This window comes from Zonotrichia leucophrys, chromosome 7 (assembly GCF_028769735.1).
Source record: "Zonotrichia leucophrys gambelii isolate GWCS_2022_RI chromosome 7, RI_Zleu_2.0, whole genome shotgun sequence".
NCBI classification, from domain to species: domain Eukaryota; kingdom Metazoa; phylum Chordata; class Aves; order Passeriformes; family Passerellidae; genus Zonotrichia; species Zonotrichia leucophrys.
In genome coordinates, this window is record NC_088177.1 from 14,695,043 (window position 1) to 14,708,429 (window position 13,387).

At 38.1% G+C, this 13,387-nt stretch overlaps 1 protein-coding gene across 10 annotated transcripts in view; it reads left to right on the forward strand.

Moving 5' to 3' along the window:
• Positions 1-13,387, forward strand: part of GULP1 (GULP PTB domain containing engulfment adaptor 1) — a 173,232-nt gene that overhangs the window by 130,285 nt on the left and 29,560 nt on the right. For all 10 annotated transcript variants that reach the window (XM_064717623.1, XM_064717620.1, XM_064717619.1 and 7 more), the window contains 2 exons: positions 2,374-2,445; positions 11,447-11,545. In XM_064717623.1, the coding sequence (XP_064573693.1) occupies positions 2,374-2,445; positions 11,447-11,545 (171 nt within the window). The remainder of the gene's footprint in view (positions 1-2,373; positions 2,446-11,446; positions 11,546-13,387) is intronic.

Consider the following 13,387-nt stretch of genomic DNA (forward strand, 5'->3'; position numbering starts at 1 on the left):
TGTAAATGCTGATCCTAAGGCTCGTGGTGTTTCTGTGTTCTCTGAGTCTTGGTTGTTTATTATTTCTTTTGCAATGTACTGAGCAAACGCAATGAGTTTTTCTTCAGGTTTTGTCAGTCTTTGAAAGTGCTTTCAGCAGTTTATCTTTCTGCTCAGAAATCTACTTCTCCCTCCCCTCCATGATCGTAAATGGTAATTTCTGGTTTGGGGAACATTACTATAAGCTTTAAAATTCAGTGACATTTAACAGATTCCCCAGCTGTGGCTGGGGAATTTGATTTTCTGAGGCAGTAGTGTGAATTATCATGAGGTACAAGCTTCTGGGAAAACTGTATTTGTGGAAGGTACTGTTTGTGGAAAGATTGGTCTGCTGCTGGGATTTGCTGAGTACAGCAAAGATACCTTCATCCTTCTTGGACTGTGAAGCAGAGTAGAGTCCTGGGGAAATGACTGATTCTTTCTTAGCTTTACCAGAGCTTGGTCATCTGGATGGAAGTGAGTAAATAAGAAATGTAGGGCAGCCCTGTGCCCTTGTGGAGAAGCAGCTGCAGGCGAGGCAGCATAACCTGGGGCATCTCTGTGTGTGCATGACCCAGTTCCACCAGAGGCCTGGCCCTGAATCTGCATTGGCAACTCCTGGGCTGCTTACACTGGTACTGGTGCTGCCAGTTTGGAAACAGCACAAGGATTAGGGAACAGCCAGGGATGAAGCATCTGTCTGAGCTTCTCCATGGGCAGCAGTGACCTCTGCTCTGCTCACTGAGCCTTGTCCACACCTGCAGCTCTTGTTCCCTGTGTTTCTGCAGCATTCCTGCTCTGTGTATCAAGTACCTTGTGTGCTCACAAACTTCCAGCAGTTAAACTTCTGCCTCTTGTGTTCTGCCAGGTGTGGAGGATTTAAGCTTGCTTGTCTGCAGATTTCTGGTAATGTTGGTGTTTCAGCCTTCCTCTTAGACTCTCATGTGATCTTACCTGCTGGTTTGGGGTTTTTTTGCTCACGTATATTCACTCCTCTTTCCCTTTCTGTCTCTGCCACGTGCAGTATCCATCATGTCCAAGAATCTTTCTTCCTTCTTTACGTGCATTTTGTGCAGCCATCACTTTTCCAGGCAAGATCACCCCCTCGGTCTACAGTCATCAGAGGTGTTGTGTGAAGGACATCAAATCAGTAGCAGAGCCCTCTGCTCTGTTCTTCCAAAGCCTTGGTCTCCTGGAGAAATGTAATCATAGAGAATATTGGCAGCAGATGTGTGTGGTGTTCTGATTTACACTCTTGTTTTCAAGGCGGCATGTCATATTTCAGTCAGTAGCAAATATCTAATGAGGCTTCACTGTTGGTGGAGCTGCACAGTTTCTTTGCAGGAGTACCTTGAGCACACTGACTGCACTAAACATGTTTGGAAGTTTTAATAGAACCAAAAACTCCAGAGTTACTCTGTTTAGGTCGTCTGTATCTTGGCAAATTTAAATCCCTTTCAAAATGGCTAGGACTTAAAAATTGTACATGGCTCTGTGTGTCATGGTACACAGAAAACCGTACTTTGGGGAAAAAAGGGAGGGTTTTTTTCCTGGAGGTATTTTAGCATATATATGTACATGATGTGACTTGACTGCAGTTCAATGTGAAAATTTGGCAACAGAAAATCAATTAGTGATCACACAGATGGGTTTCAGGCAGGATTATCATACATTTTGTAACAGCACAATAGAAGACAAGTGTGATTGTACAGAAAACAAAAGCGTTTCAGTGTACAGATAAAGAAATAAGGTCCTTTTGCAGTATTATGCTTTGTATATGAAAACATGTTTGGTTTTCATTAAAGCCTTACTTGGTAAAAGTGTGACTTGTAGTAGAAACTACTTGAATATTATTCTTGTTTTACATAGGCTGGAGCCCAGTTCGTGTAAATCTGTGTTACTATACCAAGCAGCTCGGAGAGGAAAATCAGTTCTTTTAATTTATCTTACATCTTGTGTGAATGTTTTAGTGACAGAATCCAAATTATTGGCTCGTGTATTTTCATGGGAGGAATCTTCCATCTGTATTTTGTGTGCATTTTTTTATTATTTTCTAAAGAGAGTTATTACCAAAGTGGTAATTTCCCTGTGGAAAAAGGTACTTGAACTTCTAATTTACAGATTTGTATAGGATTTTTTTTAAGTCAGTTTTGATAATGCTGATATTAGTATAGAATGTAATTCTTGTTATTTTCTTGAATAGAAATAGCTATGTGAAGGTTTTTTTGTTTATCAACTACTGAAACAATTGCCTTTCCAAAATGCTGTTCAAAAATAATTGGAAAATAAGATTACTCAAGTTGATTAGGCCTTTAAATGCATAACTTACTGCTCACAAATTGCATTTTTTTTCAGTTTCTAGGCAGTACAGAAGTGGAGCAGCCCAAAGGCACAGAAGTTGTAAGAGATGCTGTTAGAAAATTAAAGGTAAGAATTTTTAATGAGACATAAATGGAATGTATTCTTACCCTCTTTTCTAAGACACTTTGTTGGTTTTCTAGGTGAGTTCACTGGCTCTGGAAGTATTGCTTTTACTCATCTCTTTGGTGTGTAGGTTCTTCCTTATGATGTCTGTATGGTCAGGTGTTCTGCTGTCTACAATATTTAGTTGTCCTACAGATTTTACAATAACTCAGAAATATTTATAAAGTTAATGTGTTTCAGTGGCTAATGCTTCTTCCTCAGGCTTATTAAGGGCTTCATTAATACAAACTGAGGTAGCAAGAATTTTTTTTAGCTGCCATCCCAAGCTGTGGCTGAGGAAATCAGGCTTTTGCAGTTTCCTCTTGGCTCCATGTGCTTGGGCACCAAGTCCCTTGGTGGACAACTAAAAATATCTGAGTGCAAGGACTTGCTGAGGGTTGTTTTCAGTGAACATGGCTTTGCCTTGGCTGCTCAGAGCTCTTCTGACACTGAGCTGGGGAGGGAATGCTGATTGTTCCAGTCCACTCACTGCCTTGTTCCTGTGGAATTGCTTCATGCTTAGCTGCTCTGAGCTATTGGCCCTTCAGTTTACTTAGATGTAAACAATCTTTCTCCCTACTAGTGCATTTTTCATAACTTTCTTGCAGGCTTTTCATTATTCCTTTAAACAGGTTCCTTGGAAATGGGCAGGAAACGTGGGGAGTCAATATTGAAAAAATTGATTGTGTTATTACCATACTAAAGAAATGCAGAAAGGAAACAAGAGATTACTCATGCAGCTCAGCTTTTAAGGCTGAGTTTTCCCTTGAGAAAGCCATCTTTACCAGATGGATCAGTAATCTTATTAAGGTATTGAAACACATTCTTTGCTGTTGTTTTCACTCTATCAAGATAGTACAGCTGCCTTTAAAGATTCATTTAGCTGATTCTTGGAGTTTTTTATGCCAAAACCACTTTTTTGTGCTGCAGATAGCGTCATTATTGCCCAGTTGTTTTCAAGTGTTTTAGGCTAAGTTTGGCACTTTTTTATGCATGGCAGCATTCTGTCAGTGGAAACAAAGTGGGTTTGTGTGCACCTTGTGTAGTTTGACTTTATAAAACTCCAATACCCCCAGAGAAATCAGCTCTGTGCAGAAATCCGTCACAGTGATATCTTGCTATGGAGCAGCTTTGCTTTTGTTTTAAATGTGTTTGATTGTACTCCTGAATAAACAAAATGCTGAGTGTCTCTGTCCAACTGGTTGAACCCCAGGCTGGCCTGGGCTCTCACTGATCTCTGGAGGCTTTGGGTGGGTTGAATTTTATGATTTCATACATGGGAATTGTTTTCTCTGAGAGAGGGTCCCAAAATTATTTCAAATAACTGCTCTCAGAAGTGTGGGCAAAGCCAGAAATGTGATGTGTGCATTTATGGTGTCACTGGAGTATGCAGATACCGACTCTGACTTTCTACACACATTCCATAAATAAACCACCTTGGAGATAGAAATCGGAATAGCTGCTAGAATTGCATTATTTTCTTCAAGTCTGGAATTTTGTAGCTTAGATATCAAGTATTGCATGTGATCTTACATAATCACAAGTTTATTAGAGACCTTCCAAAGTAAATAAGCATGACTTTAGGAAGGACTTGGAACAGAATTTTCAGAGCAGTGAAAATGCTTTTTTGTTTGAAACAATCCCCAATTAATTGAATACTCATTTGAAGACTGACTTACGTTGTGCATCTGTAGTCTTTGAAGATAAGCCTAGAGGTACTAGCTTTCTTTATTAAGCACATATCTTTTTTGTTTTTATAAAATGGTAATTAAAATTTTTTAAGCAATTAAAGCAGCTTGAAAAACTAATGTCAAAAAGAAATGTTGAAGAAATATAAAGTGGTTTTGGGGTAGCAGAGTTTTTAAAAAACATGTAGCTTCTGATGCCATATTTATATTTTTAAATTATCTGGGTTTGCTTTTAATAGCGATGTTATTAATCCTAATTTGTTTTTAATGAAAATGAATAGCTGGCAGAAAAACAACTGACACTTTCTTAATGTTTAGAGCTATTTTTACAAGTGACATGCATCACTCTAATAAGCTTCTGAAGTCACATGCTCCAGTGATATACAGACCATGAAACCTAGCCACCAGAAAGCATTTTTCTCTGAGCCCTCCTGTCACCAAACTGTCAGAGTCAAGATCTGATATACAACTGTGTACTTCTCTAAATCATCTCAAAGCCCTTAACTCAGCACAAAATCTTGGGCTGCCCAGCACAGAAACTGCAGCTCCCATGCCACAAACTGGTTTTTCCCAGCAGATGGAGCTGATGTTCTACAGAAACATAAAGTATCTTGGACGAACTTTTTCTTGATGCTTAGTTGTACTTTTATCCCAAATACGACTTTTATATTTTCTTGACAGTTTTTCTGGTACAGTTGCAATTAGAAGATTAGTTTTTTTTTCAAGCAATTATGTTTAATTTTTCTAGAAGATTCTCCAGTGGTTTTATCTAGGTGAGATTTCCCCTTGTGTTTTCCAAGTGCTTGGAGCTGTACTGCAGGAGAGAGAAGAAACTTGAACAGTAATGTTTTACAATGTGCTTGTTTGTTTATTTGTAAGCTAAGATAAAATATTGTCATAATTTATTACAAAACATGTTTTCCTTCAAGTTTTCTAGTCAAACTGAAACAGAAGCTTAAGCACATGGCACCCAGATGCTGGATCCAAACATGCCTATGGTCCTCAAATGTCTACGTGTTGTCAAATCACACTTTATTTTATTAATTGAAATTATTACTTTCCTTGATTAATGAATTTTTTAACTTCCCAATCAGACCATAAGAATGAATTTGATCCTTCTTATAAAGTGTAAGAAGAGTTGCCAGAGGTGGAAACAGGTAGAAAGAGCAGCAGGACAGATGGAAGGGGCAGCATAACCAGAGCAGTAGTGAGAAAGCTGCATGGAGGAGTGGTATAGGAAGAAACCAGAATAAACACCTGAGTTTTGGGCTGTTTCTTCTGCAGTCTTCCAAGGGATGTTTTGTGAGGGCCAAACTTAAGGCTGTTTGCTTCCCCAGCTTTCAATTCATTATCCTTTTTTTCTTCCGCTTTTCTTCTGTAAGTGGAGATGACCAGACAAAACGCAAATAGAATGAATCATTTTGAAACCACTTGAAATATTTTTCATCATGTCCTTGACCTCTAAGGGATACACAGAGTGAAGAGTGCTGGTTCACACACTTCCACACATGCAGAGATGCTGTCCTGCTGCTGCCCTTCAAGGACCATCTGTGGATGTTGTTCTGAGCTCCCTCCCATGTTAAAGCTCAGTTTAATTTGTTGTTGAAAGCACAGAGGAGGGTGGAGTACAGAGAAGCTTCTAATATTGGGATAAAGAGATTTGCAGCCAAGCCTTCCAGCCATGACTGCTCTCTTTGAAGTACTGCAGAAAGCACAATTTGTGGTTCAGGACCAGTCAAGGGCATCCTGAAGACCAAAGCAAGTCAGATGAGAAGAGCTGAATAAGAGAATACCTGCTTACCCTGCCTCTCAAAAAAACTAAAATTAAACCCTGCCCCCCACCCCATAAGAAAAAATCAACCAAAACCAACCAACCAAACAGGAACAAAAAATCAAAAACCTACCACAAAAAAAACTGCAGCAAACCCCCAAAACTCCATGCCACCAGACAAAATGACCAAAATATCTCAAAACTGCAACAACAAAGCAGCCCACCCCCAAATAAAACAAAACACAGAAATTCTGTCAGGAAGTGAGGGATGGAAAAAAGACTGCACTGTATTGTGTCCTACACTGTGGATAATAGATAGATAGTCTTCCTCTCGGTCCAGTGTGTGTCCGGAAAATAAAATACAACCTATTCCATAGACATACACTTCTGGATGGCTTTTTCCCTGCAAAGATGATTATTGAGAGATTGAATTTTGCATGTCAGTGGCCTTTTCACCCTTTTCCTCCTCTTGACAGCTATTTTTCAGAGGCTATAATTTCACTATGCCCACATCAAATGCCCATGAGAGTCTGGACCATTACATGGCCAATCAGGTGACATGAAGGCACTGGGAAAAAAAACAAAACGGGGCCTGTTGGGTTTTTTTCAGACATGTTTCCTTACAATGAGTGTTGTAATGAGAAAAAGGATGAAAAGCATTTTCTCCAAGACAGGTTACAAAATTATCCCATCTTATCCAGTGACCCTGCCCTAAACCAGGGCTCTTTTTTAGGTGTGAAGTGCAATGTCTGATTTTGTCACTGGTCACCTGCATTAAATGAAAGAGTTGAACCTCTCTTCCCTGAGATGAAGATCAGCATCCAAATCACAAGAACATCTCCCTTTTGATGTCTCAACTATTTTAAATTTAATCTTGAATTGTGCAGGAGGTGTAAATATTAAAGAGAAGCACATAGTTTTGATGGCATGACTTAAATCGATTCATAGATCTATAGAGGTAATTAGTCTTAACAATTAATACTTTAGCTCCAGTTCCTGGCTGTCTTAAGAACATGATTTTTTTTCCTCATGGCATTTTTGTTGGTTATGGTTCAATAAGACTTGATACCTAAACACATCAAATTTAATGTTAATAACAGTCTTAGAGTATGCGTTTTTCCCTGCTACTCTAATAAATTACAAAATATATGGATGCTTTTTCTTTTTTTCTATTTTTAAAGCTAAGTTGAACTGTAGAAAATAGGTTTATTTGTATCTGTTCCTTTCCCTAAAAATGCCATGAAAATATAATGTTAATTCTGAAGCAGTTGAACATAAACTAGCCCATCCCACTGAGCTGAACCAAATCTGGAGTTCATGCCTGAGAGCATTATATGTATTAACTAACAGTTAAAGAATTTGGCCCAGTGTCTCTTCTTAAGCCATACTGTGATTCATTATAATTTTATATTATTTTCCATTTTTATGCCAATGGGAGGCTGCAGATTTTTACCCTCTTAAATAATCTTGTTACTGTGTGAGATACAAATATTATTTGGTTTCAAATGTGTGCTGATAGAAAAATATAATGCTTGTACATCTCCCAGGTCCAGAGGTCCCTTGGGGTCCTCCTTAGGTAGAAGGAAAGACTAGAAATAAATAAGAGAAAATTCCTGATACCTGACTCAGTGATGGGATGTGCTGGTCAGACCCTGCACAAGTTTGGGAGGTGGCTGAATGTGGCACTCTGGAGAATGTCAGCTAGAAAAGAAATTGCTGATCAGTATCTGTGTGCTGTCTGTTATTGCACAGGACAGTGGGCAGGAAAAATACTAAGAAAGGAACTGCCACAGATTTTCTGGATTAATCTTTGTGTGTTCACTGCACCCAGTAAACCTTTGATTAAAAAACTCATTTGTCTCAATTCTGTATGGAGGGGGTTCTTGGTGATTGGTTTCTTTCACCATTGGCCTGGTTTTGATTTTGTGGAGTGTCTTAAAGTGGGTTTTCCAGCCCTCTGCTAACTTTGCTAAATATCCTGTGAATTTTTCCTGTTTTGTTAACATCCTTCTGCATTTGAAACTCTCAGCAGCTAACATTTCAGTGTTTTCTCACAAGCAGCTGATGCAGTGCAGCCATTTGTGTCATCTTAAGGGTGTCTTTGAAGCACCTTCCCAGTTGTGGTTTCATGACAAGGTCCTCACTTAGTGGAAGTTCTACAATGTGATTACACTTCATTCTTCATCCTTTCAGGGTAGTCTCCCAGGAACCAGAGTTTGTTGCCATGTGTGGGGTTTGCAGGATTGCTTGTCGGAAAACAAGGGGCTCTGTTGGGATACCTGTTCTGCTTGATGAGGCTTCTCTCTGTTGTTTGCCCCTTCATCAGCCCTTGTGGTTTGCAAGCTTCCTCTGTAGCAATTTTAGATTTCAGATCATTAGTTCGTTTTCTCCCCTTTTTTTCCCCTCTCATTTTCTCTGCTTGCAGATTTTATCAGCTATTTTTTTTTCTCCTGGTCATTGTTCAATAATGTCATGCTTAAGAAATAAACCCTGCTGGAATACATTAGAAACATATCTTCCCAATGACAATTTCCTGTTTATAACTACATCTGGAGACTAATGTAACTAACTTAACTCATACTTTCTTTCTGTTGCTTCACTTTTTTAAATATAAGTGGCATAAAAATGCAGATGCTTTTTCTACTTGGACAAGCTGCATTTTTTGAAAAATATTGATCACTAATTTAAGCTTACTTGAATTATCTAGTTATTGAACTGTATTTGTGCTTTTTGAGAGTGGAGATATGGTAGGGTCAGTTTGTTCACCCTTTTTTTTTGAAATTGGCACAGAACTGCCTTCTGGAACTTCCTCAGTGTTGTAAGTCTTCTTGACTACTTGGAGCAAGCTTTGGCCAGCTGTTCTAAAACTTGTGCAAGCTATTCACATCACTTACTTTAAAACCTTTTTCTTTAAAACTTCTTTAAAAACTACAACTTTTTCATGTTTTAGGTGTTGTTTTAGACTCTGAGATGGTTGCTGTTGGAAAATCAAGCATTCCATCATCATTCTCAATATATAACATGAGTTTACGCAGTAAAATTAAACAGTATTTGTGCTTTTTCTTCGCTGCCGCACAGAAATTCTTGTGCATGACTGTTTGCAAAGGGACGTTTCCAGAAGGTCAGGATTTACTGGAGTTCCAGGCTGTTTCAGCATGAGTTTTGCCCCAGGGTTATCTGTTCCATGGGTGTCTTCCTGGGCACCATCGAGTGCATTGCAATTGAGATGTCCAAACTGTCTGGGTGATTTTTGGATTTTGTAGTCATTCAATTTAACCTGGCAAAGTGCAGAGTACTGAGAAAAGGGATCACACATGTGCTCCAGGTCCCACCCTCTGAAGTGACATCAGGAAATTACAACTCAGAGAGGAAAGCTGGTGCGTGCAGCTGAGGAATAAATCCATGGTCTGAAAATTATCTAACGACACTTCAACTTTTATATTCGTCTTGGGGGGAAAAAAATATCTGGGCAAATAAAGCAATGGTTGCCCTATTTTTTTCTTCTTTAAGCACAGACTAAAGGCTAAATTTGCAGTATAAAATTTAGGAGAGATTTTGTGTGGTTTAATGAGTGATTTTTATTAAATAAAACATATTTTATCTCTGTAGTGAATTTTAATTGTTCTTTAAAGTCAACAGATGTCGTTGGACAAAATGCTGTAAACCAGCAGTTACGATTTTTAATTTTATGTTCTATAAAATTTATTTTAAAAAATTGAAATATGCATATGGAATGGTATCTTAATAAATACAGGGATTAATGTGTATTAAAAATGTATGTAGCAAGACATGGGCTTGAAGTTAAATTTGCAGATGGGAAAAGGATGTGTTGCAAGAGGCGTACACATGATGCTGAAGAAGCAGGACTAGAATTTGTTTTCTTGACTTTTAACTAATTGATGTTCACAAGTTGTCCTGTATGAAATATAAAATACTTTATATTTTATGAAGTACTTGGCCAGTGACTGTAGGCTTTCTAGATGTTTAAAGGCAAAATAGATATTTAAGAGTTGGTTTTGAGAATGGCACAGAGTAGTTTAGATGGGGGATAGTTGTTTGGGGTTTTTGAGGTGGGAGGGTGCTGTTTGTTTTACCAAGTGTGTGATAGTTATCAACCATTGGGGTGCAATAATCAGTAATGAAGTGTCTGAGTAAGTCCTAAATTCTGTGTGAAGTGAATAGGATCAATTATAAATTAATGTTTAGCTATCAAAAGTTCAATAAGTATGCCTTCCAAATGAGGAATAAAATTGTCAAGAAGGGAAAAACAGGTTCATTTTGTGCTTTTGGGGTGGTTCTGCAAACTAGTTAATAATTTGCCATGAATGAAGCTGCCTGTAAGCAAAATGAAATAAGAGATTAACAGTCATGTTGTGTAAAGCACTTGTGTTATGGGAAAATTTTGCAAGTACTGGTTGGAAAAAGATCAGAGCGAAAATCCAAACCCTGAACTATCACTTAAATAAAAAAATAATGGTAATCAGAGATTGTAAGGATTCGTGGGAGAGGTGTCAGTTGGCTACAGCTGAGCACCTCACAGTCACAAGGCAATTCAGGCTTGTGTCTGATGGGACAGCACCCTTGGTGGCACCCTGAAATCTTGATGGCCCTGAAAGCCATTGTCCAAACTGGCTTCTGACACAGAGCGTTTGTACTGGTGGGGATTACACACCCAGTTTATTCTGGAATGGGAATGTTGAAGATGGCTGTGTTCAAACATAGAACTCTGAAGCAGAGACTCCACCTTCTGGCCATTAGTGGATCTCCACCTTATTTATGCATTTGAAAATGCCATTCCAAGCTGTCAAAGACTTGGGAGTAAAAGGGCAACATTTTACTCTGGCAACAGAGAAAAATATGGAGCAATCACATACCCAAATTTAGGGCACTTCTGAACTGTCATGCAGGGGCAAATTTGAGATACTGTGCTGATTTTATAGGCGGTGTTCAAGAGAGAAAGAGTGAAAGGTAAGGATGGAAAGTGTATTGGATAGGAATTATTACCTAACCCAGTCATATAAAATGCTGCCTAGCCACCATCTAGTGGGCTGCAGGCAAATAAATTCTGAGAATGAAGTACATCTAGTACTTCTTAGGCGTTGGCAACTGTAGTGCTTTCAAACTGACCCCATTTAAAACAACTGATGGAATATCTTGTGGGGTACTTCCAGATACTCCTTTCTGCACAAGTATTGGAGTGACAAGTATTTGAAGTATGCAAAATCTTCAATTAAGTGCATAAGAAACAGATAAAAGTTTCAGGAGAACATGCTAAGTAATTTTAAAATGCTTCTTCCTGAATTTTAGGAGCATTCTGTAGTGTGCAGTTAGAAATGCTGCTCTGTGCCCAACTGAGACTCTTGGAATAGTTGGTGTTTTTAATGGGAACCTTATTGAAGAAGGAAGGAAACAACTTCAGGTGGAGGGAGTTGAGAGAAAATGAGAATTAATAAAAACAAATAAACTTTATATTGATGTGATTGCTGTTGTGCTTTTTGTGTTTCAGTTTGCAAGACATATCAAGAAATCTGAAGGCCAGAAGACACCCAAAGTTGAGTTACAAATCTCAATCTATGGTGTAAAAATTCTAGATCCAAAAACCAAGGTAAGAAACTTACATGGGTATTTTCATGCTAAACTAGTAAATATTTTTTTCTCTGGTTTTAAGGTTTTCATTGGTTTGTATTTTTTAAAGTATTATAACAAAAGCCATTTTGTTGATGGAAAAAAGTCTTTGAAAATACCATATTTTGTTGCAATACCTGGGTGACATCTTCACAGGAAGGTACATGATAGTCGTGAAAGCACGCTGTAGCTGATGTGGCATTCAATTTTTTTAATCCTTTTACAGCAGAACTTTTAAACTTTGGAGAGGATGAAAACAATGACCTAAATAATTAACTCTGCATATGATAAAAACCCTTCCATATATATGTTGAATATTGAATTTGGAAGATTCTTTTGTTCCTACTTCTTAATTGTGGAGTAATTGCTGCATGCAGGCAGTGGCAATGCCTTTTCTCAAATGGTAGCTGTAGTTCAAAGCTTGCAGCTCATTTTTGCTTCAGACTCTTCACACAACCAGAACTCAACAGCTCACACACAAGCAGAGTGAAAAAGAAATATCCATGTCAACTTTAATTGGAGTTTTTGCATTTTCCCTGTGCAGTAGGGCATAAGGAAAACCCCAAATCCTGGCAAAAACTGTTTTAAAATAACAGTTTGAAATGCCAAAAGATCTTAGGCCTCCTGCAGAGATTAGCAGAAATCTGTGGGATATATGTTCCTGGGGGAGTGGGAACATTCTGATCTCTTAGCAATGTTGTTATTACAACTCAAGTAGTAATCAACTGTGAGCAGTCTTTTTATCTCCCCCACTTCGTTTCTTGTAGCTCCATGTAAATTTCAATTGAGTTTTCCTTCTTTTTGCATGGTTTATAAATGCTTTAGGAAGTTCAATTTCATGTTATCAGCACTAATTAAAGTCTTTTTTGCAGTGTGTTTTTCAAACAAAGCACTTGAGTAGGAATATTGGGTTTTAGTCAGACAGCGACTATTAATGGCAATAGGAACAGGAGCACAGCTCATATATCAGGACCTGATTCTATACTTAGCCCTCAAAAAAAGGATTATAGAAAAGTGATTCTGTCCTTTAATGATATAAAATAATTGTATGGGTCTGTAAACATCGTAGTGCTGGGGAAAGCACTTCTTGTTATTTCTGTGTGCTAAAGAGCTACAGGACAGGGATTTGGGACATGGCAGAAATTGAATACTCAGAACAGCTGTAAAGACTGAGAAAATGAACTCACTTGGGGCAAGGGGAAAAGATTGCCCATAGGGTGCATTTTTTGGCTATGTGGGTGTCTGCAAAGAGGGCATGGCCTTGTTTATGGGCTCACAGCAAGCTGGGAACCCCAGTGCTGCATGTTTTTTAATAGACAGTAGTTCACATCTAAAAGACATATTTTCCTTTAAAGCAAATACTGCTTTCCCATGTAATAAGCCAAATAAAATAAAATACCAAGAAGAGACTTGTTGAAGAAAAACAACAAAAAAACTAGCTGAGATTATTTATTTCAGTCTTGTCAAGCTCTTGCAACTGAAGAGCAGGTTGCCATTGCAACTTTTTAAATGGCTGGAAATTGTTTTTTAATGGGAAATTAGATACAGTAGCAAAAGTATACAAATAATAATGCTTAAAAGCTGCTTATGTGGCACCTCAAGTAAACAAGTATTTGTGTGTCAGATTTATTTCTCTTTACTTGGTTAGCAAAGTCATTTCTGTTTTCTCTATTTAATGTAGCAAAGGACTCATTTCAGTAAATCATTTTAACAAATCTTGGGAGATGATGAAATCTAAAGATCTTGTGCACCTGGAAAAATGATGATTTTACATAATCAGGCCCTAAATAAATTGCAGAGGTATGCAAAGCAACAGTAAAAT